Source organism: Rhineura floridana, chromosome 1, assembly GCF_030035675.1.
Source record: "Rhineura floridana isolate rRhiFlo1 chromosome 1, rRhiFlo1.hap2, whole genome shotgun sequence".
Classification (NCBI taxonomy): domain Eukaryota; kingdom Metazoa; phylum Chordata; class Lepidosauria; order Squamata; family Rhineuridae; genus Rhineura; species Rhineura floridana.
Window position 1 is genome coordinate 321,562,880 of NC_084480.1, and position 22,423 is coordinate 321,585,302.

At 46.1% G+C, this 22,423-nt stretch overlaps 1 protein-coding gene across 2 annotated transcripts in view; it reads left to right on the forward strand.

Moving 5' to 3' along the window:
• LOC133375508 (TBC1 domain family member 20-like) overlaps positions 1 to 22,423 on the forward strand; it is a 31,528-nt gene that overhangs the window by 2,195 nt on the left and 6,910 nt on the right. The window contains exons 2-4 of one of the 2 annotated variants that reach the window (XM_061607170.1): positions 2,704 to 2,892; positions 5,223 to 5,303; positions 21,440 to 21,626. In XM_061607170.1, coding sequence (XP_061463154.1) covers positions 2,704 to 2,892; positions 5,223 to 5,303; positions 21,440 to 21,626 — 457 coding nt within the window. The remainder of the gene's footprint in view (positions 1 to 2,703; positions 2,893 to 5,222; positions 5,304 to 21,439; positions 21,627 to 22,423) is intronic. The other variant, XM_061607171.1, reaches the window with a different exon arrangement.

A 22,423-nucleotide genomic window follows, 5' to 3' on the forward strand; every position in this document is an offset into this window, starting at 1 on the left:
TTTTACCCTTGTCATCTTCTGAGGGAAAAGGGGGACTTTCAGAGCAGCTTACAGATATCAGTAATAAGACAGTGTGTTCCCTCAGGCTTACCATCTAAAAGGCACAACACGAAAGGAAAAAGGGATTGTGAGGGAGGAGGAAATAAGCAAACCCATGAACTAGTTCTTAGCGATAGAGTTCTTGTAATGATAAGCTGGAAAGGAAACAGTTTGAGGAGAGGAAGAGACAAGAGTTTCTAATCTCTCAGCTGAGCCAGCGACAAGGCCCTGTAGTCCCATCTCTCCCTCTGCAAGCACACACACTCTCCTACTTCCACAGCAACATTAATTCAAACCTCTGCAGTGCTCTTTTTCCAAGCATCTTCTAGCAGCTGCTGAGTCAAACCAGACAAAAATATTCATCCAATCATCCCACCGTAGGTGAATGGGACCTTCCAGGGAAGTTTCAAATCGGTTCCAGGCACCAAAGACGTCGTAAGGGCATCTCTGTGAAGCTAACTTTTAAAAGGCCCTGTGAATGGAGCAGAGCTGGGAAAAGTTACTTTTTTGAACTACAACTCCCATCAGCCCAGTCCAGTGGCCATGCTGGCTGGGGCTGATGGGAGTTGTAGTTCAAAAAAGTAACTTTTCCCAGCTCTGGAATGGAGCCCTTCCGCTCGGCGTATTCAGGGTGGCGGTCAGGCTTTCAATGATCCAGCTTATCACTGAGTAGCAGGAATCTGAGCCATGGGCCAGCCCAAGCGTAAAGACGTTTCTTCACATGTGGGTGTGTTGGGAAGCCAACCATTGTTTGTTAAACCCAACAAAGTTATTAATCACTTTCCAATACTTATAGCCTGACCTTAACCAAGTGGTCAGGGCAGAAATACATACATCGTTAAAATACTGGATGACAACTCTGAAACCAAATTCACCTAAAAATATTTTAAAATAATTAGAAGAGCCTTGTGGCACCGTAAAGTCGAACAGATTTAGATTCACAGTAGCTTTCAGAGACATAAAGCCCTCTTCATCAGATGTGGTCCACAAAAGCATCTGACACCATCAAGCCTTTAAGCTGCCACAAAACTGTTCGTTGCAAGAAGCCAACGCAGCTTGCCCTCTGGAAGCTCAATTATGTGAGTCCTTACAGAGTTTGGTGAGTGACGGCTACTGACTTGGATGGCTTTTATAGAGGATTGGATGAATTCATGGAATATGAGGGTATTAGTGGCTACCAGCATTAGCGTAGTGGCAAATTCAGAAGTACAGGCTCCCTTCCTGATAGTCACACCATGCCCCCAGGATTCACTGTCTTTTCTGCAATTACAGAATTATAGAGCCAGAATAAAAGTGCTATGTGCATAGGCTCCCCGCCCCAACATCTCTCTCTCTCTCTTGGGGCTAAACATTGCCCCAAAACATTTTGATATTAAGAATTCAGAAATGAAGCCAAGTGTGGGACTAGGATTTGGGAGGCCAAGGTACTTTGCCATGAAGCCTACTTCTCACTTACCCTAGGAGACAATCAGCATGAAAGGGGAGGTGTGTGTTAGCTACTGAGAAGAGTCTTCTCAGTTACTGACTCACCTCATTTCACTTTGATTGGTTCCAATCAGCACAAAAGGAAAAGGAAGCACGTTGTTAGCCAAGTGAGAAGATGCTTCTCAGTTTCTAACACGCATCCCTTTCACGCTGATTAGTTCATACATTGGGATCCTGCTCCCAAAAAAGTAAGAGGTCTGCAGCTTCTGGTGACCCTGGACAACTACATCCCTGGCTACTAGCCACGACGGCTGCATTCTGCCTCCACAGTATGCCTCTGAACAGCAGTTGCTTTTGAATAATGAGCAAGCAAGGGCTGGTGCACTCAGGGCCTACTTGTGGGCATCTGATTGGCCACTGTGAGGACTACTGGGCTTTGGCCTGGTCCGATATATGTGTGTGGCAGAGGAAAGAAATATACAGAACAGCAGTCATAACACGGTGGTTAGTCTAAATTCTAGAAACAACTAAAAAGAGGCACCTGGCAGGGGATCAACCTCTTGGGCGCCTCTTCTACTTGCACCTTTTCTTTAGGGGTGTCTAGCTGCAGGGGTGCACAGTCAGAGCATCTGAGAGTGAACAATGGACAGCACCAGAATCACAGACTGACAGCAGGTCAATATTCAAACCCAGCAGCAGCCTAAGAAACACACTCCGGCAACACACTGCAATCTACACCCACACAAATAAGATGTCATTCTAGCAGTCTAAGCCTGAAACTGAAGGCTTTTAAACCTGAGCTTTCAGAGTCCCACCCAGTACATGGCTGTAGGCCATCTGGGTAATGTGAAAATTTGGTCTACTCATGAGTAGCTTACTCACAAACGTCCCTTTACTCCCAAGGAGTCCTTGTTCCTCATTCTGGTGTCTGACAGCCGACTGAGTCTGTCCGTTTTGGCACCTGTGTCCCTGGGATTCCGTTGCCGCTCAGCTCCTGATTCTGTGATGAGCCTATCTGTGCCTTGAGGAGGAGGCTGGTCTGCTGCACACACACACACACCCCAGGACCTCACAGTCTCTTGACACAAGCTGCTCCTCCGTGACACTTGTCTTGGGGAGCTCCAGGTCACCTTCTAAAGAGGATTCCTCCAGCAGGGAGCACGGCAAATGCGTGTGTATGTGGGGGCAGGGAGAGGTCCTTGCCATCAGCCCCCCTGTTCTCCCTCTTCCTTTCTGCAGAGCTGCTGGGGGTGCAGAAGAAGCAGAAGCGCTTGCTGATCCACCAGGCCCTCACGAGAGACCCTGTCGATGTGGAGAGCCTTCGGGTGGCAGCGTTGAGCCAGGGGGGACTCCTCACGGATGAGATCCGCAGGAAGGTGTGGCCCAAACTGCTGGGTGTGAATGTGTACAGCCTCCCACCCAGGCCAGGTATGGCTTTGAGGACATGAACATGTTGCCCTGCTTGGGGATGGGAGGAGGGCTAGTGGAAAGGCTTGCACATAGGGTTGCCAGGCTCTGTCCGGTTCAGAGCCGGAAGGACGAGGCTGGAGTGTAGGTGCGAGCAAATCTCGTTTTATTAGAGTAATGGATACATCAAAGGCAGTGCGCTTCATAGAAAACCCTGCGCTAGCTCACTAGAATTCCTAACTACACTCTAGACATGCTCTGCAACGTGTGAAGGAAGTTGACTCAACGACTTCACACTGTAAGTGGCAAGCTTATGAAGGGATGTTTTCGCACGTAATCTCTGACTCCTACGTAATTCCTGTCTTTGCCCTGTCCGTTTCTCGCTGCGGCGGGCGTGCGGGGACAGAGGGCGTGCTTCCAACAGCTCATCGGAAGACACCTGCTCCTGAACAACAGGCTCAAGATCAGGGGGCTGTGCCACACTGGAATCCTCCTGGGAACTGCTTGGCAAGGGAGGAGATGGCACTGTCTCTGGAGCTTCCCCCGTCTTCTGCATCAGCCGGGGGCGGCGCTCCCTGTTCCTCGGAGAGTGCGGTAACCGTGGGAATTGGCTGGTGTGCATGCTGACCCCCACCTGCAAGGTCCTGTTCAGACTCAACAATTCCCAACTCCGCTTCCTCTGGCGGCGGAGGCGCCTGAAACTCATGCCTCCCCCTTCCCTGTCCATTCTGGTTTAGCCATTCAGGCTCAACAGGCTCAGGGCCTGAGAATGATTCTGTATCTTTAAGAGAAGAGAAAATTCAGCCAAGTGCAGGTGTTCTTGCAACACCGTAATGGGACAAACCACAAGGTGGAATCCTTCCTCCTCCCTGCACAACTTTTAAAGATACAGAAGACATCTTGGAGGCTGGGTCTGGCAACCAAGAGGTCTTCTGTATCTTTAAAAGTTGTGCAAGAGGAAGGGAGAGTTCCACCTTGTGGTTTGTCCCATTACAGTGTTGCAAGAACACCTGCACTTGGCTGAATTTTCTCTTCTCTTTAAGATACAGGATCATTCTCAGGCCCTGAGCCTGGCAACCCTACTTGCACACCTGGTGAGTCTCCAGGCTGAACGCAGCTCCTCATCTACGGATCGAGAAAAAAACTGTCCTTTCTAGCTTGGCCAAGACGGCAAAAACCCAGGGATTGTCAAACATCTGGCAGGCCTCAAAGCACAGGCTGCATTCATCTGTATAGGCCAGACTTTCGCAACCTATTGCCACCCAGGTATTTTGGACGTCAGCTCTCATCGGTTTTGCAGGCTGGAGCTGATGGAAGTTGTCCAAAATATCTGGAGGGTACCAAGCTGGTAAAGGCTCATACAGAGCATGTTGCATAGACAGGCTCTCAAATGGCTAACCTTTGAGCACAAGAAGAGCCCTATAGCTGGATCATGCCAGTGGCCCATCTAGTCCAGGATCCTGTTTTCACAGTGGCCAGCCAGATGCTCCAAATGAGAACCCTGCAAGCCGGACCTGAATGCAACAGCTCTCTCCCCTCCTGTGATGAGCACAGCCATCATGGCTAGTAGCCACTGCTAGCCTTTTCCTCCATGAATTTGCCTAATCCTCTTTTAAAGCCGTCCAGGTTGGTGGCCATCACTGCCTCTTGTGGGAGTAAATTCCGTAGTTTAACTGTTTTCTGAAGCAGGTGGTCAGGGCAAGGGTCCCTTTCCCAATTCTGAGAGGAAGACTAATATACTGCATACAAGCTGCCTATGTTGTCAGAGGTGTTGGAGATGTGTATATCGTTATTCAGCATTCTGACATGCCCTGGGCTAAATGTAGGGAAAGCCTCATTCACACAATCTGTTGTCTGGTTTTCATTTTATCTGGACCTAGGGTGAGAAGCAATCTATTCTGCAGGCACTGCTAATGTTAGCCTGCATCTAGATGTGAAAATTAGCCGTGGGATTCTTGGCTCCGCCACCTGATCCTGATCTGCTCTTTGTGTCTGGGGTGACAGGGAAAGAAGATGCATAGTGTCCGTGACTGCTCTCTGGCCACCTTATCTAGTGTGCTGTCTCCTGGTACTTGAGAAAGAATTGCTACCGCACGGAGGTGTCTTTGAGAATTTATTGGCACCTGCATTAAGGACACCTTGGTGCACGGCATGCTGGGACTCTTTTGTGTGTGTTTTGGAAGAGCTGGCCCTTCTGTCACCAGTCAAGGCACTTCTTATCTGAAAATTGGGGGATGAAAGAAGGGTCTGGGTGACAAGGGGTCTTGGAGAGGCCACGAGTGCCTGACTAGCAGTGGGTACCCATTGCTGAGCCTTCCCACCCACAGCCCATTTCTGTGTATCTCCCCTAGGTTGGGAAGTGCGTCAGAAACACAAAGATTATCACCAGGTCCTCCTGGATGTGCGTCGCTCCACTCGCCGCTTTCCCCCAGGTGAGATGGGTCTCAGAGCAGAGGGAGGAAAGTGAAAGTGAAAGTAATATGGGCACAATGAAAAAAGGCCAAGGGCAAGCAACTGGGTTTGCAGGGCCGCCTGATAACATTCATTCTCATATAGCAAAACAGACAAAGTTCCTCTTGAATTTGCCACAGGGCACAGTCATCTCTGTGCTTTTCAGAGCAAACTGTGTGCTGTTGTCAGTGCAGGGATGTGGCTGGCCAGCTGTGGTTTCCAGGTAAGAGCAAGAGTGGGGAGAGCCCCATGTCTGGATCAGCCACTGCACAGGGCAAGTTCTTTGTTGAATTGGGCTCAGAGAACCTAGAGATGCCGTCAGTGTGACTGTAGAGCACATGCAAAGGCCCTCAGTGTGAAGAAAATGCCCAATGTCTGTGAACAAAACCTCACAGGGAGATTCAAAGAGCCGGTGTACAGCTCTGTTGGGAGCGATGCTCTTACAGAGTTCTGAGTTTTAATCAATCAGTTCATGCATCATTTGTAATATAAACTCTCAGATATCTACAAGAGTTGTCAATTTCCATTTACAAACATCTAGGATTTTTCTTTTTATCACACTTGGAGAGTAACTCCTCAAAGGTCTAATTTTGCTAAATTTTTGTTAAAACTCCCTTTAAATTAGGGCTGTGCACCAACCCCCTGATTCAATTTGTGGCACCAGTTTGTAAATACAGATAGGCCCAATCAGGTCTGGACAAATTCGGACCTGATCTGACCCAATCCAGATCTGGATCACAATCTGGATATTTCATTCTCCAGAAATCCCATCGAGTTACATTGCAAAACCAAAACAGCCATAACTATCTTGTGTTTTGACCTAGGGGAAATGCAATTTGGAGACATAGTAGCTGCAATACAGGGGATGAAACCTGCCACATTGCACGTGGATAGCTGCAGGGGTTTTCATGCTAGCCACCTTTAAAGTTTAGAATCTTTTAAAATTAAAATGGACATAATGCTTTTGTGTTTTCACACAGGGTCATGAAATTTGGTGACATGGTAGCTCCTATAGAGAGAATTAACCTTGCCAAATTTCAGGTGGGTAGCTCCAGGGATTTTCATGCTAGCCACCTTTAAAGTTTGCTTTTTCAAAAACATTTTTTAAAAAACTGTGAATGTTAAATCATGCCATTTTCCTGTTTCCCCTCTTTTGATTTTGAAAAAAATTGAGAGTTTTTAAAAATTAGGTTTGCGATACTAAACACGTGTAGGTAGAATTAGGCAGGCACGGGCTGGCAGCACCATGGAGATGATATGCACATAGGGACATGAAATTTGGAGACATGGTAGGCCCTATAGAGGGGATTAAACCTGCCAAATTTTGGATGGTTAGTGTGACGTCCTTCCCTGGTTCTCCCTGTCAGGTTCCCACCTGCTTGTGGCTACTGCCTTTCACTAGTCACCATCAGGGATACCACCAGTCCAGACTGTCCTTTATATGGTTTCTCACTCCGCTGTAGCACAGATCTCACTAGATCCCCCTGCTAGGCAGCACCACCAGTCACGTCCTATAACCAATACTCCCAGAGACTTTGCCTGAGTCTCTCTCTAGCTGGTTACTTTTGTGACTGCGTGCTTATGCTGTTCCCAACCCCCTTGTAACTTTATAGATAACGCATACAACTCTGGGTTGCTCTGGATACTTGAATTGTTATTATTCCTCCCTTCACGGCTGCCACCATTAGATACAGTTTCTGTTCAGCCTTGGTAATTACCTTGCCCTCCCTTCTGGTATGTATATCCCCCAGCCAAGGATCAGGCCTTTGGTAAACCAAATAAGTATTTATTAAATATCAGAAATAACAAGATTAGTTTTAGAATGTTTCACAAGCGTATGGTTTCATCTATTCCTGTTTTGTACTTGACTTATTATTAATCAGAATTCCAACTCCCTCTTTCTCCACACTCCCAACATCCACCCCAATTCAACTGTCCTTCTTCCATTTATACTCCCAGCCATTCAAACGCTCAGCCAATCATCCAGCATTCCCCCTCCTCTTTCACTCCACTTACCATATGTCTTCTATATAAACAGCACTTACCATATTTACACTATAAGCAGGAACATCACATCTCCCCCCCCTTAAAATAACAGCAAAGTATTATTCCTGCTCTAGGATTCATACGACGCGTTAACAATAAAAAACAAGTCTCTTTGGGGAACATGTCTTTTTTGCACCCACGTCTGGGTCATGTCACTGCAGTCCCGGCCACCTGCTTTGAAAGTCCATCGGCCAATACATTGTCCTTGCCTTTTATGAACTTGAAGTCCTCCTGGTAATCTTGTAGAGCCCAGGACCACCTCTGCAGCATAGTGTTATGATTTTTCATAGTCTGTAACCATAACAATGCTCGATGATCCGTCGTCACTGTAAATCTTCGTCCCCACACATATGGGCACAACTTGCTCAGTCCCCACACGACCGCTAGGCACTCCTTTTGGACCGACAAATAATTCTTCTCCCTCGATGTCAGCTTGCGACTAAGATACGCCACTGGATGTCTGGTGCCTCCTCTCTCTTGTAGCAAGACGACTCCCAGCGCTAGGTCCGACGCATCCGTAGCCACGATGAATGGTTGCTCGTAATCTGGTGCTATTAATACAGGCCCTTGGCACAAGGTTTGCTTCAGAAGGTCAAAAGCCTTTTGACATTCATCCGTCCACACCACACGCTCAGCACACTTTTTCCTTGTTAGCTCATGCGATTTCCCCAAAATCTTTTACAAATTTACGGTAAAAACCAGCCACACCTAAAAATGCCCTAACTTGTTTCTTAGTTAAGGGGATGGGCCACGATTGTATTGCCTCAACTTTGCTCCATAAGGGGGTTATTTTCCCACTCCCCACCTTATGTCCTAAATAGATCACTTCATTCAACCCAAACTGGCATTTCTTGGCTTTTATTGTTAGCCCTGCTTTCTTAAATGCCTCTAATACTGCTGTCAGGTGTTGGACATGCTCAGGCACCGACTTGCTGAAAATGGCCACATCATCTATATAGGCCACTGCGAAATCTGACATGCCTCGCAACACAGTATTAATTAGTCTCTGAAAAGAACTTGGTGAGTTCCTTAGTCCCATGGGTAAAGTCACAAACTCATATAACCCATCTGGTGTACTGAAGGCAGTTTTGGCTCTGGATTGCTCGTCTAATTCCATCTTCCAAAATCCTTTACACAGATCTATGGTAGAGATAATGGTTGCTGCTCCCAATAGCTCTAACACTGCGTCCACCCTAGACATAAGGATACGCATCCGGGACAGTAATTTTATTGATTAAACGATAATCAATACAAAACCTTGTGGTTCCATCTTTTTTCGGAACCAGTACAATACTTGAGGCCCAGGGACTGATGGATTCCCTGATCACTCCTAGTTCCAACATGTCTTCAACCTCCTTTCTAATTTCATTCAAAACTTTCCCATTCACACGGTACGGAACAGATCTGATTGGGGCATGATTTCCAGTATCAATTGAATGTCTGGCTATACTGGTTCGGCCAGGTTTATTGCTGAAGAGATCCCCATAATTTTTTTAAACTCTTAGAATCTCTTTCTTGACTTCTTCCTTCACCTCCTCCAACCATTCCAATTGATCTACCCCTCCTTTTGCTTTGCTTTCCTGTACCAAATCTGGAAGTTCAGGCCCACTTCCCTCAGGGAATAAGGTAACTTGCAACACCTTTGCATCCCTGGTGTGATAAGGTTTCACCATATTTACATGAACCACTTTATGCTTTTTTAATTGGTCTGTGGTTATCACATGCGTCACTGTGTCAAGCTTTTCCCTTATGGTATATGGTCCCTCCAGTTGGCCTGTAATTTATCGTATTTCCTGGGTATGAATGCCATAACCATATCTCCCACATCATACACACGTTCTCTGGCTGTTGTATCATACCAGTAACTTTGCTTCAAACTTGCATCCTTATCCAGCTCTTCCCTGAACTGCTCTGCCTCTTCACTAGAGACCATTCGATACAGTTTGTCTCTTTTAGCAGGCCTGCCAGGGGTTGCTATGGCAACCTTAGGCTCAATAACAGGTTCCACCCTGTTTTCTTCGGCCTCTGTTAACATGGTTTCTGTTGTCTGGTTGTTGTCTGGTCACCACATATATTTTTCCTTGTGCCCCCATAACATCTCTTCCCAGTATCACTGGTTCTTGTTGTTGGGCATTAATACCTACTTTACATATTTCCTCCTTTCCTCTCCACTTTAATTTTATCAGGGCCATGGGTATGCTTTCTGGTTCACCCCTCACTCCTTGGATTGTCACAGTTTCCTGAGGTAATATTTCCTCAGATTTTATCAAATCTGGCCTCAGTAACATCTGAGCGGCACCAGTATCAAGCAATGCCCAATAATTTGCCCCTTGCACACTCACTTCTTCCCTCAGACTCGAATTGAAGTCTTTTACATTTGTCCAGTTTATCTGGCAGAACTGAACCTTCTTCGTTTCTAACTCCCTTGGTTCTGTTTTCACTGCCCTTCCCTGAGCAGGATTACCAATGGGGTTGGCAACCTCACATTGAAAACGTAGGTGCTCCGGTCTACCACATTTATAACATAATTTCTCCTCCATTTTAGGGTACACAGATCCACTCTGGTGTGTCCTGTGCCCTTCAGACTTTATTGGAGGACTCACTCGCTGTGGTACCACATCCTTTCTGCCACCATTATATGGTCTGGGTTTAAACTCTCTTGATGTTTTCCCCACCCAGCCAGTTCTATTGGAGGCAAAGTGATCTGCCAACTCTGTGGCCTCTTGAACAGATGTAGGGGAACGGTCTCTGACAAGAAGCCTTATTTCTGGTGGTAACTGATGGTATAATTGATCCAGTATCATGAGGCTTTTCACCTCTTCCACTGACTGAGCTTTGGCACTTCCCATCCACTTTCCAAATATGTCCATCAATTTTGCTCCCAGTTCAACAAAAGACCTCCCTGCTTGGATCTGACAGTTTCAAAATAACTTCCTAAAGTAGTCAGGTCCCTGTCTGAATCTTTTGTACACTGCCTCTTGAAACTCGGCATATGTGACGGGCCTGTCTGAGGGGAAATATTGGTATACCTCTGCCAATTCCCCTTTGATCAGATTTGATAAATATTGCATATATTTATCCTCCGGTAGCCCCCACATCTGAGCTGCCTTTTCGAAGGTGTTGAGGTAAATCTGTGGGTCTTGTCCAGGTTCAAACACCGCAAAATCTTTTGGTGTAACCTTTATTTTGGTTTCATTTCTGTCCTTTCTTGTTTCATCAAAATGAAACTTCTCTCTTTCAGATTTTAACTTTTCCACCTGTATCTCAGCATCCAATGCTCGTTGCTTCTCCCTCTCCTCAAACCCCATTCTCATCCTTTCAGTATCCATTCTCATTCTCTCAATTTCCAACTCCTGCTGTTTTTCCTTCTCTACACCTTCCATCCTCAATCTCTCAGTTTCCAACTTTAACTTCTCTCTCAAATACTCTATATAAGCGGGATTGCTTGAGTACCCTTCTGGGTTCTCTTCTCTGACAGGTTGTTTTTGTTTAACAGATGCGAATGCTATCAATGCTACTCGCAATTCATCTACCCCTTTACCCTCGTGAGGTAAATTGAATGTTATGCACTTCTCCACCAGCTCCTCTCTTTTCATCTTTGTATATTCAGTCATGTTTTTAGGAGTTCACTCGTACTTTGCCACACACTCTTTGACAGTCACTCTCACAAGTAATCTTTATTTGTTATTTCTTTTAGCCACACCACTTTTAGGGACTCTCTAGGGTTCGAATCCCACCGCTACAGCCACCACATGTGATGCCCTTCCCTGGTTCTCCGTGTCAGGTTCCCACCTGCTTGTGGCTACTGCCTTTCACTAGGCACCACCAGGGATACCACCAGTCCGGACCGTCCTTTATATGGTTTCTCACTCCGCTCTAGCACAGATCTCACTAGATCCCCCTGCTAGGCAACACCACCAGTCACGTCCTATAACCAATACTCCCAGAGACTTTGCCTGAGTCTCTTTCTAGCTGGTTACTTTTGTGACTGCGTGCTTATGCTGTTCCCAACCCCCTTGTATCTTTATAGATAACGCATACAACCCTGGGTTGCTCTGGATACTTGAATTGTTATTATTCCTCCCTTCACGGCTGCCACCATTAGATACAGTTTCTGTTCAGCCTTGGTAATTACCTTGCCCTCCCTTCTGGTATGTATATCCCCCAGCCAAGGATCAGGCCTTTGGTAAACCAAATAAGTATTTATTAAATATCAGAAATAACAAGATTAGTTTTAGAATGTTTCACAAGTGTATGGTTTCATCTATTCCTGTTTTGTACTTGACTTATTATTAATCAGAACTCCAACTCCCTCTTTCTCCACACTCCCAACATCCACCCAGATTCAACTGACATTCTTCCATTTATACTCCCAGCCATTCAAACACTCAGCCAATCATCCAGCATTCTACTGCTCATGTACTCCCCCCTCCTCTTTCACTCCACTTACCATATGTCTTCTATATAAACAGCACTTACCATATTTACACTATAAGCAGGAACATCACAGTTAGCTGCAGGGTTTTCATGTTAGGCACCTTTAAAATTTGTTTTTCCCAATAAAGATTTTCTTTAATAAAAAAAAAAGACATAGAATCATAGAGTTGGAAGGGGCCTACAAGGCCATCCAGTCCAACCCCCTACTCGGTGCAGGAATCATCTTAAAGCATATGCAGCAGGTGGCTGTCCAGCTGCCTCTTGAAGGCCTCCAGTGCTGGAGAGCCCACCACCTCCCTAAGTCATTGGTCCCATTGTCATATCACTCTAACAGGAAGTTTTTCCTGATGTTCAGCCAAAATCTGCCTTCCTGTCACTTGAGCCCATTATTCCGTGTCCTGCCCTCTGAATTGACCAGAAAGAAGTCCTGGCCTTCCTCTGTGTGGCAACCTTTCAAGTACCTGAACAGTACTATTATATCTCCTCTGAGTCTTCTCTTCTCAAGGCTAAACATGCCCAGTTCTTTCAGTCTCTCCTCACAGGGCTGTTTCCAGTCCCCTGATCATCCTCGTTGCCCTCCTCACAACCTGTTCCAGTTTGTCTGCATCCTTCTTGAAGGCTGTGTCCAGAACTGGACATAGTATTCAAGATGAGACCTAACTATTGCCGCATAGAGGGTAACTAATATTTCAAGCGATTTGGAAACTATACTTTTGTTAATGCAGAGCTGTTAATGCTCTGTTGGCTTATATTCAGCTTGTGATCAACAACAAGCCCAAGATCTTTCTTGCATGTAGTATTGTTGAGCCAGATATCCCCCATCTTATAACTGTGCATTTAGTTTCTTTTTCCCAGGTGTAGAACTTTGCACTTATCCAGGTTGAATTTCATTCAGTTGTTTTCAGCCCAATGCTCCAGCCTATCAAGATCCCTTTGAAATTTGTTTCTGTCCTCCAGGGTATTAGATATCCTTCCCAGTTCTGTATCATCTGCATTTTTTTTAACAATATGTTTATAACCCCCTTTTTAAAGATGTTTTTAAAGCTTTTTAAAAATATATTTTTAACTTTTTTTGTTTTAATGTATTTTAAGGTCTGTTTTTATGATGTTTTAGAGTGTTTTTAGCTTGTGTTTGGCACTCTGGGCTCCTGCTGGGAGGAAAGGCGGGATATAAATCAAATAATAAATGAATAAATTTGATAAGCATTCCCCGAACCTGCTCATCCAAGTCATTAATGAAAACGTTGAAGAGCACTGGGGCCAGGATCAAGACCTGCAATACCCCACTCGTTACCTCCCCCCAGTTTGAGAAGGAAGCATTGATACAATTCTGTAGCCAACTATGGATCCACCTAATAGTTGTTCCATCCAGCCCACATTTAGCTAGTTTGCTAATCAGATTATCACAGAGCACTTAGTCAAAACAGCATTCCAAGGAGGTTACATGATAAAAAAATGAGATAAGATTAGTCTAGCAGGATTTATTCTGCAAAATCTATGTTGTCTTCTAGTAATCATTGCATTGTTTTCAAGGTGTTCTTTATAATCTGCTCTAGAATTTTCCCAGGTATCAATGTCAGGCTGACTGGTCTGTAGTTCCCAGGTTCTCCCTTTTGCCGTTTTTGAAGATAGGGACAATGTTAGCCCTCCTCTCGTCATCCGGCATGTCACCCATCCTCCACAGTTTTGCAAAGATAATAGACAGTGGTCCCAAGAGTTCTTCAGCCAGTTCCTTCAATTTTCTAGGATGCAGTTCATTGGGCCCTGGAGTTCTGAACTCGTTCAGAGGTATTAGGTATTCCTTGACCATTTGTCTATCCATTTCAAGCTGCACTCCTGCCCCTTCAATTTCACATTTGCCAAGAGGGTCATAGACCCTCTTTTGGGAGAAGACTGAGCCAAAGTAAGAATTGAACATTTCTGCCTTTTCTTTGTCTTGTGTTACCATTTTGCTATCCTCTTTGAGTAGCTCTGCCACCATTTCTTTTCTCTGCCTTTTACTATGGATGTACCTGAAGAACAGGTAATTGTTTCTTTTGGCATCTCTCATTAACCTCAGCTCATTCTCAGCTTTAGCCTTCCTGACGCCATCCCTGCAATTCCGTGCTACCTGTCTGTACTCTTCGTTTGTGGTCGGGCCTTCCCTCCACTTCCTGTATTGTGTCCTTTTTTGTTTTCGTGTCATCTCTAATCTTTCTGTGAAGCCACATTGGCTTCTTCTGCTGTCTTCCCCCTTTTTTCCTTGATGGAATTATTTGCCATTGCGCCTTTAGAATTTCCTCTTTTAGAAACTCCCACCCATCTTGGAGTCCTTTTCTCATTAGGGTCGCTTGCCATGGGACCTTGCTTATCATTGTTCTGAGTTTCTTAAAATTGGCTTTCCTGAACTCCAAGGTACACGTATGGCTACTCTCAGCTTCTGTTTCCTTTAAAATCAAGAACTCTAGTATAGCTTGGTCACTTTCTCCTAGAGTTCCTGTAACTGCCACTTCATCCACCAAGTCATCTCTGTTGGTTAGAATCAAGTCAAGGATAGCTGACCCTCTAGTTGCCTCCTCCATGTTCTGTAGGAGAAAGTTATTTCCAACACAAGTCAGGAATTTCTTGGAGGGGCTGTGTTTGGCAGAATTTGTCTCCCAACAGATATCGGGGTAATTGTACTCCATTACTACTACATCGTGCCTCTTCAAAACATTGGCAATTTGCTTTTCAAAAGTTTCATCCTCATCTCCTTGAGTGGGTGGTCGTTAGTAGACTCTAACTACCATGTTCCTTTTATTCCTTGCCCCATTAATTTTAATCCAGATACTCTCAGTGGAGCTACCAAGTTCATCCTCCTGTATTTCTGTGCAGGGATATATATATATTTAACATATAGCGTGATTTTGCCTCCCTTTCTATTTTTTCTGTTCTTTTTGAACGTGTTGTATCCTTCAGGCGCTGAATTCCAGTCATGGGAGTCATCCCACCAAGTTTTAGTTATACCTATCCAGTCGTATTTACTCTCCTGTATTAAGAGTTCAAGTTTGTCCTGTTTGTTTCCCATACTCTGGGCATTAGTACCCAGACATCGAAAACCATATGATTTATGGCCTGGCTTCGTTCCTGCATTTTTATGAAGACTATTATTGGGCCCTGTTAGAGCCGTTCCCTCAGTTCCTCTTACTGTTAATAAGCCGTCAATCGTTACCTCCAAGTTTACATCTTCTTCCCCCTTAGGATTCAGTATAAAGCTCCATGCTGTTCTCCACGCTGTGGCCAAATACATTCTTCCCAGTCCTTGTGAGGTGCAACGCATCACTTGCCAGCAGTCCATCTTCCAGAAAGTGTAGCCCATGGTCCCAGAATGCAAACCTCTCGCGTCGGCACCACCTTCATAGCCAGTTATTCACCCGGGGTATTTTTCTTCCCTTTCTATTCCTCTTCTAAGTACTGGAAGGATGGATGAGAAAACTATCTGGGCCCCAAAGTCCTTCAGTTTCCTTCCCAGAGCTTCACAATCTGACATGATTTCTTCGTAGCTCCGTTTGGCAGTGTTGTTCATGCCCACATGGATGAGAAGGAAGGGATATCTGTCAGTGGGCTTTATGAGCGATGGTAACCCTTCCATCACATCTCTAATCCATCCTCCAGGGAGACAGCATACCTGGCAAGTCCATGGAGTTTCTTGGCATACTTGGGTTTCAATCCCACGCAGTAGGGAGTCTCCCACTACTACTACTACCACTCTTTCTTGTCGTGGGACGTGGTTTCATTGCCTTTGCTTGACTGAGCTTCAGCCTCTTGCTCACGGTCGCATGGGGTCTCCTGTAATTCTTCCCCTGCAGACGGTCCTTTAGGATCATCTTCAAGTGCCTGGAAGCGGTTCTATAGTTTCACCGTTGAAGGGTGTGTTCTAGCTTTTCTGCTCCTAACTGTCACCCTTTTCCTCCACTTCATTGTTGTCTCGACAACAGTCTCCTGCTTCAACATGCTGTTGTTCTTCCACCTCCTGTACTTCTCTTTGCTGCTGTTGTTCCAGAGTTCTGTCTAAGAACTCTTCATCTTATACTCTGCAGTGTGGCCACCTGTCATTCCAGGCCCCTCACTTTTTCTTCCACCAGCGCCACCAGCTTGCACTTGTTGCAGGTGTATACCATATTGTTCTCAGGCAAGAAAACAAACATTGCACACTGTGACGATCCCACCTTTGGCTCCACCTATCAGGTTCCCACCTGCTTGCGGCTACTGCCTTTCACTAGGCACCACCTCAGGACACCACCAGTCAGGATCATCGTTTTTATTTTTTCTCACTCCGCTCTACCACAGATCTCTCAAGATCCCACTGCTAGGCAGCACCACCAGCCACTCCCTGTAAACAATACTGCTAGAGACTTTGCCTTAGTCTCCCTATGGTTTGTTACTTTGTGTGGGTGCCCTTGCTGTCTACAACCCCCCTGTATCTTTCTCTATAAAGCATACAATCCTGGGTTGCTCTGGATACTTGATGATGTTACAATTTCTTCCTTCACCGCTGCCACCATATGATACAGTTTCCCTTCAGCCTTGCTAATTACCCTGCCCTCCCTTCTGGTCTGTATATCCCCAGCCAATGATCAGGCTTTTGGTAAACCAATAAAAGTATTTATTTGATAACACTAGGAAATAACAAGATTACTTTAGGAATGTTCAACAAGCCTATGGTTTCCTATAGTGTCACTCTTATGTTTCCAGTTATATATATTCTGTTCAAATATCAGCCTAATAGAATCCAAACCTCCCTCAGAACTCTGTCAACTCAATCCCAACTGCCTCCCGCTTCAACTCCTTTCCAATCACTCTCCTCTCAACTCCCCCCAACAACCTCTCATTTATACCTTCAGCCATTCAAACACTCAGCCGATCATCATCCAACATTCTCCCGCATTCTAGTCCATGTACTCCCCCCTCTTACTCAATTCACTTACCATATATCCCTATATAAACCTGCACTTACCATATTTACAGTTTTTAACATATAAGGACATCACACACACATCTTGCAGGTCACCACCACTGGAGTGTCCTTCCCATCCACAGTCTTTGGTGCCTTTTCTTTCTTTCTTTCTTTCTTTCTTTCTTTCTTTCTTTCTTTCTTTCTTTCTTTCTTTCTTTCTTTCTTTCTTTCTTTCTTTCTTTCTTTCTTTCTTTCCTTCTTTCTTTCTTTCTTTCTTTCTTTCTTTCTTTCTTTCTTTCTACTTGTATTGTCATTGGAATGGCCTGTGCTTTGTCCTGTCCTCCTTCAGGGTAAATAGGAGAGTCCCACTGGTATGTGGTGCACCTTACAAGGGAAAAACATTTCCTGTTATATAGGGGTAGATTTCCAACATCAGTAGTGAGTGAGGGGAAAATAAAACATACTATTTATTATTAATAATATTCACTATAGTTAGCAATTGGAAATAATAATAATGATTATGTTTCATAACTTAGAAAGCTGGCTAATATGATGACAAGGTTTGGCGGGCTGGCTGGCTGGCTAATAATAATAATAATAATAATAAACAACGTGTAACCACACAAACTTGCTGCTTATTGTTTGTGGGTAGCAACTGGATAATAACAATAATAAATAATAAGAAGAAGAATACTGAATTCAAAAAGCTGTGGCTAAATATGCCCACAAGGTTTAATAATAATTCTAAGTAAGGAAAATCGAATAAAAATTTAAAAAACACAGGCAACATTTTTTTTTAAAAACAAATGTAAATAAGGATGGGACTGGATTGATTGAGAAAGAACAGAAAACATGCACAAGCTGAACAAATGCCACCCAACTCCCACCAAACATTTCTAAGAGACAGAACTTACAAAAGATTTCTGCATTTTAAGACTTCACCTCTTCCAAGCACTATGATTGGAGAGTGCTCGGTGGGGTGGTAGCATTCTAGCCTTCCTCTCTCTCTCCCCGCCCTGGTGTTCTCCTTATATGGTGATGTAATTGCTCCATTTAAGAGATATCCTATCTGGGTTTATTAGAGATTGTTTTGAGCTACAGATCTGTACAAATAGATTCAGGACTAGCCGATTCACTCTGTAGAGATTTGTAGCTGCTTCAGCCTGATCTGGACAAGATACAAATTGGCTTGATTTGGTTTGTGAATTGTACAAATCTGGCGCACAGCCCTACTTTAAATCTTTTAGCAGAAGCTCAGGATGTAATTTCCCTCCATTCTTAATCAACAAACGAAATCATTTGATAGTTCCACATCACCTAGATATAGATTTATATTGTACTTGGGGGAGACTGTGCTTGGCCTTCATCCCAGAATTGCTCCTTGCTCTTTCATTCTAATTCTGCCTCCGAAAGGTTTATTACTATATGCTCTGCAAAAGCAGCAAGTCACAGTAGGAATAAAGGCTTCCCTTTTAGTTACATGAACAAATGTGAATCTGGTCTGTTCAGGCTTACCGGGGCTCAGCCTGTGGAATCCCTTAACAGTGCTAGGGCTCTAGTATGGTACGCTTGAATAATCATAATGATGTGCCTTTGAGCATGGGCAGAGTACCTTGGCACCGCCATGGAGTCATCTCAGCCAGGCTCATCAGAGCTGGGATTGAGGAGGAAGATTTGCAGATAGCAGTCCTGGGCTTTGAGGCTCTCGTTAGCAACAAAGCGGTGGTTATATAGCCTACCTCCTAAAAACCCATGCTGCTACATCACCGGGTCTCAAAGAGTTGACCTCTCACTGCTCTGCTCTGCACTGCCCTGTGGGCACCAAGCGTCCTGGCTGTTGAGCAGGGAGAAGGAATTACTCCACTTGGCTTTCTCTGCCATGAAAGCTTCCTCTTGGCTCACATCCCATTTTTTTGCCACAGCAGATCATTTCACTGCGTTAATATCGTCATTATTATCTTTAATGCTGCTACAACTAAAGATAATCTTATATCCCACCTACTTCCTGAGGAACTCAAGGTGCCTAACAGGCCACACAATATCAAAACAATATCTTTTTAAAAAACCAGTCCCCCACTTGAACCCAGCATCTCCAGGCTGGTGAGGACTCCTTGCCTGTAACCCTGGCAAGGTGCTGCCAGTCAGTGCACACAGTACTGGGCTAGAGGAGGAGCCCAGGGCGGACCTGTTGCTGCAGGACCTGACAGGCCTCACTGGGCAAGGCCTTCTGCAAGCTCAGGGCCACCACAGAGAGTGTCCCAGCCCTGGCTACCATCAGCTGTGCCTCTCGGGGACCCGGAGCAGGGACTCACGATGTGGGAAAGGATATACAGAAGAGGGCAGCCCTTCAGGACCCAGGTCCCAAGTCCTTAAGGCTGAGGCAGCTAATCTGTGGCCATCTGCCATGCTGGCTGGGGCTGAGGGGAGCTGGAGGCCCACAGTGGCTGGGAGGCCACAGGTTGCCCCACTCCTGCCTTAAGGGCTTTGAAAGGCAACTTTGGCACCTTGACCTGAGCCTGGGAAGCAACAGGCAGCCAGGGCCAAGCTGCTCAGAATTGCCATGATGAAATCACAGCACCGGGTACTCGTCGGATCAGGCCAAAGGTGCCACATCTCCGTCCAAACCATCCTGGTGATCCTTATTTCTTCCTCCTTTGCCCCTTTGCTGTGCCCCTCGGTGCTCCCCCAGGGGATTGCCTGCCACTGGAAGGTATCACAGCTCAGCCCTAGAGCCTGCCCTTGCCTGCCCTGCTGTGGCTGTGCGTTTACCCCCTTTCTCCTCTTAGTCTCTGGTCTCCATGCCTGCCTCCAGATGCCGCCGTGGTCGAAGCTGGTCCTACAGTTAAGCAAGTAGTGGAACACTGGGAATGCCCCAGTCTGAAACCCCAGAGAGCTGCTGCCAGTCGGTGTCAGCAATGCTCAGCTACTGGGACCAATGCTCTGACTCAGTCTAAGGCAGCTTCCTTTGTTCGTAGGTGTGTGCATGGCTGATGACCCACCAAGCTGAACATGGTCCACCACTGGTGGTGTCTTGGGGCTTGCCAGATTTGTTCCTGTGCAGATAGCAAAGCCAGGACGCTTATTGAGCAGACGGTGATCAGTGGGCCACGACAGGGGTGGGGAACCTCCAGGCCGCAAGCCAGACTTGGCCCCCAGGCCTCCCCATTTGGCCCGCCAGGCTGTTTAGGCGAAGCCGCGCCCACCCGCACTGTACATGATAACATACATGACATCAGGCTGGTAAGGGCGGGGCTTTAAAGGACCAATAGGGGCCTTAAAGTGGGCTCCTGATGACTCCTTTTCTGGAACAAAGCACTCTCCCAACCACCTATCAGCTGATGGGTGGCGGGAGCATCCCTTGTTTTAGCAGGAAAAGCAGCCCCCGTTTAATGGAAGCCTCTCCACCCCCAAAGACTTCTCTTAGGCCACATCCACACCAGTCATTTAAAGCAGTAATGTACCACTTTAACAGTCATGCCTTCCCCCAAAGAATCATGGGAACTGTGTTAGTTAGTTAGTTGCTTCTTTATTTTAAAAAGAAACTCTAAGTGACTTACAACATTAAAAACAGATATAAAAACAAGAATCAAAAACATCCTAAAATACTCACAAAATACAAAAAAACCAAGATCCAACTCCTCCCCATCTGACTAAAAAAAACATTTCAAAGGCCTAAAAACAGGTGATGATAGGGAGAGCATTCCACAAATGGGGAGCCACCACCGAGAAGGCCGTTCTCATGTTGCCATCCTCTGCTCCTCCCCTGGAAGGGGCACACAGAGAAGGGCCTCAGATGATGAATGGAGGGTCCAGGTTGCTTCCTCTGGGGACAGGCAGTCCTTGAAGTATTGGGCTCTATAGGTCAGAACAACACTTTGAATTTGGCCCAGAAGCTAGTGCAGCCGTGCCAGAATTGGTGTCATGTGTTTGGACTGTCTTGCCCTGGTCAGTAATCTGACTGCTGAATTCTGCACCAGCTAGTTTCTGAACTGTCTTCAAAGGCAGCTCCATATTATGCATTGCAGTAAACTAACCTAGAGTTTGCTAGAGCACAAACAACAGAAGTTAGGCTATCCCTACCAGGCAGGTACATAGTTGAAGCTGATGGAAGGCACTCTACGCCTCTGAGGCCACTTGAGCTGCAAGTGACGGTAATGGATCCAGAAGTACCCCCAAGCTACTCACCTGTTTCTTCAGTGGGAGCATAACCTTATCCAGAACAGGCCAATTTCCATCCATCCAGTCTAGGGAACCACCCGCTCACAGTGCCTCAGTCTTGTCTGGATTAAGCTTCAGTTTGGTGGCTCTGATCCAGTCCATTACCAAGGCAAGGCATCAGTCTCATACTTCCACTGCGACACCTGCAGATGTAAAGGGAAGCAGAGCTGTGGGTCATTGGCATATTGCTCATGAGGAACTCCAAAAGTCCAGACAACCCCACTCAGGATAATGTTTCACTGGTGCCCATATTGCCAGCCACACAACTGTTGCCCTGATCACAGGCAGCCCCAAATATCTGAAATCAGGAGAGACTAGGGCTTCCACCAGACTTTTCAATAAATGCTAACAAGTGTTTCTACAATTAAAGCTTCTCTTCTCGTACTAGAAACCGTACACAGGTGGCCGTGGGTCTGCGGCAGTGGGTGGGTGAAGGGTGCGGCTTGAGGGGTGTGCTTTGTGTCTCTGGCTGTCTACCCCACCCTGCCCATCCCTACACAGGGATGCATGAAGAGCATCGGCAGATCCTACAGGAGCAACTGATTGATGTCATCCTGCATGTGCTCAAGGCGCACCCTGAGCTACACTACTACCAAGGATACCACGACATCGCTGTGACGCTGCTGCTGGTCTCTGGCGAGCGCATGGCCATTGCTCTGCTGGAGAGGCTCTCGACGCTTCACCTCAGGTACTTCACAATGTTTTGATTTGGATTCCTGCATTGAGCAGGGGGGTGGACTTGATGGGCTTATAGGCCCCTTCCAACTCTACGATTCTGTGACCTGAACCTGGGGCCAGGAACCAGCACAGGGAAACGAGGTGGGGGTCGTGGTGGAGGAGGAAACAGGCAAAACGCCCACCTTATATTGTAAGTGGCAGCTTAGAACATGGCCAAGCTGAGTGGAGGGATGTTTGTCCCTGGAAACTGGTTTGGGAGTGTGGGGTGGGGAGAAGGAGCCTGCGGGTGGGTTTCTCCACCGTTGCCGAGGCCTCTGTTAGCAGGTTGCCGGGGCGATGGCAGCATTGACTTTTTTTGTCTCATTTCTGTCCCACCATGTTCCTTGCATGGACTTCAAGGTGATGTCCCCAAGTGGTCTCCCATCCAGGCATGTACCACACCCAGACCTGCTTAGCTTCAGCATGGTCATTGCTGCATCTTGTGGCTTCAGACCATCACCCTGCCCCATAGAAGTGGTACTGCTCCTTCAGCCTGCCTGCAGTTAATCCATTGACAAAGGTTACTGGGATGGCCCCACAAGTATTCCCTCCTGGATGACAGCGAAGCCTAGGTAGTCCAGAACTCAGAGGCAGGCCACGAAAGCAGGCACCCACCGATTGCCGTTTTTGGCCTCCAGAGCTTAGCAACCAGGCTAATCTTGCCTCCAGACATGAAGGCTTAATTCCGCTCTCATGACTAATAGCAATTGACAAACCTTTCCAAGGAGCATATATTGATTATCTAAACGGTATTGGGAAAATACATAG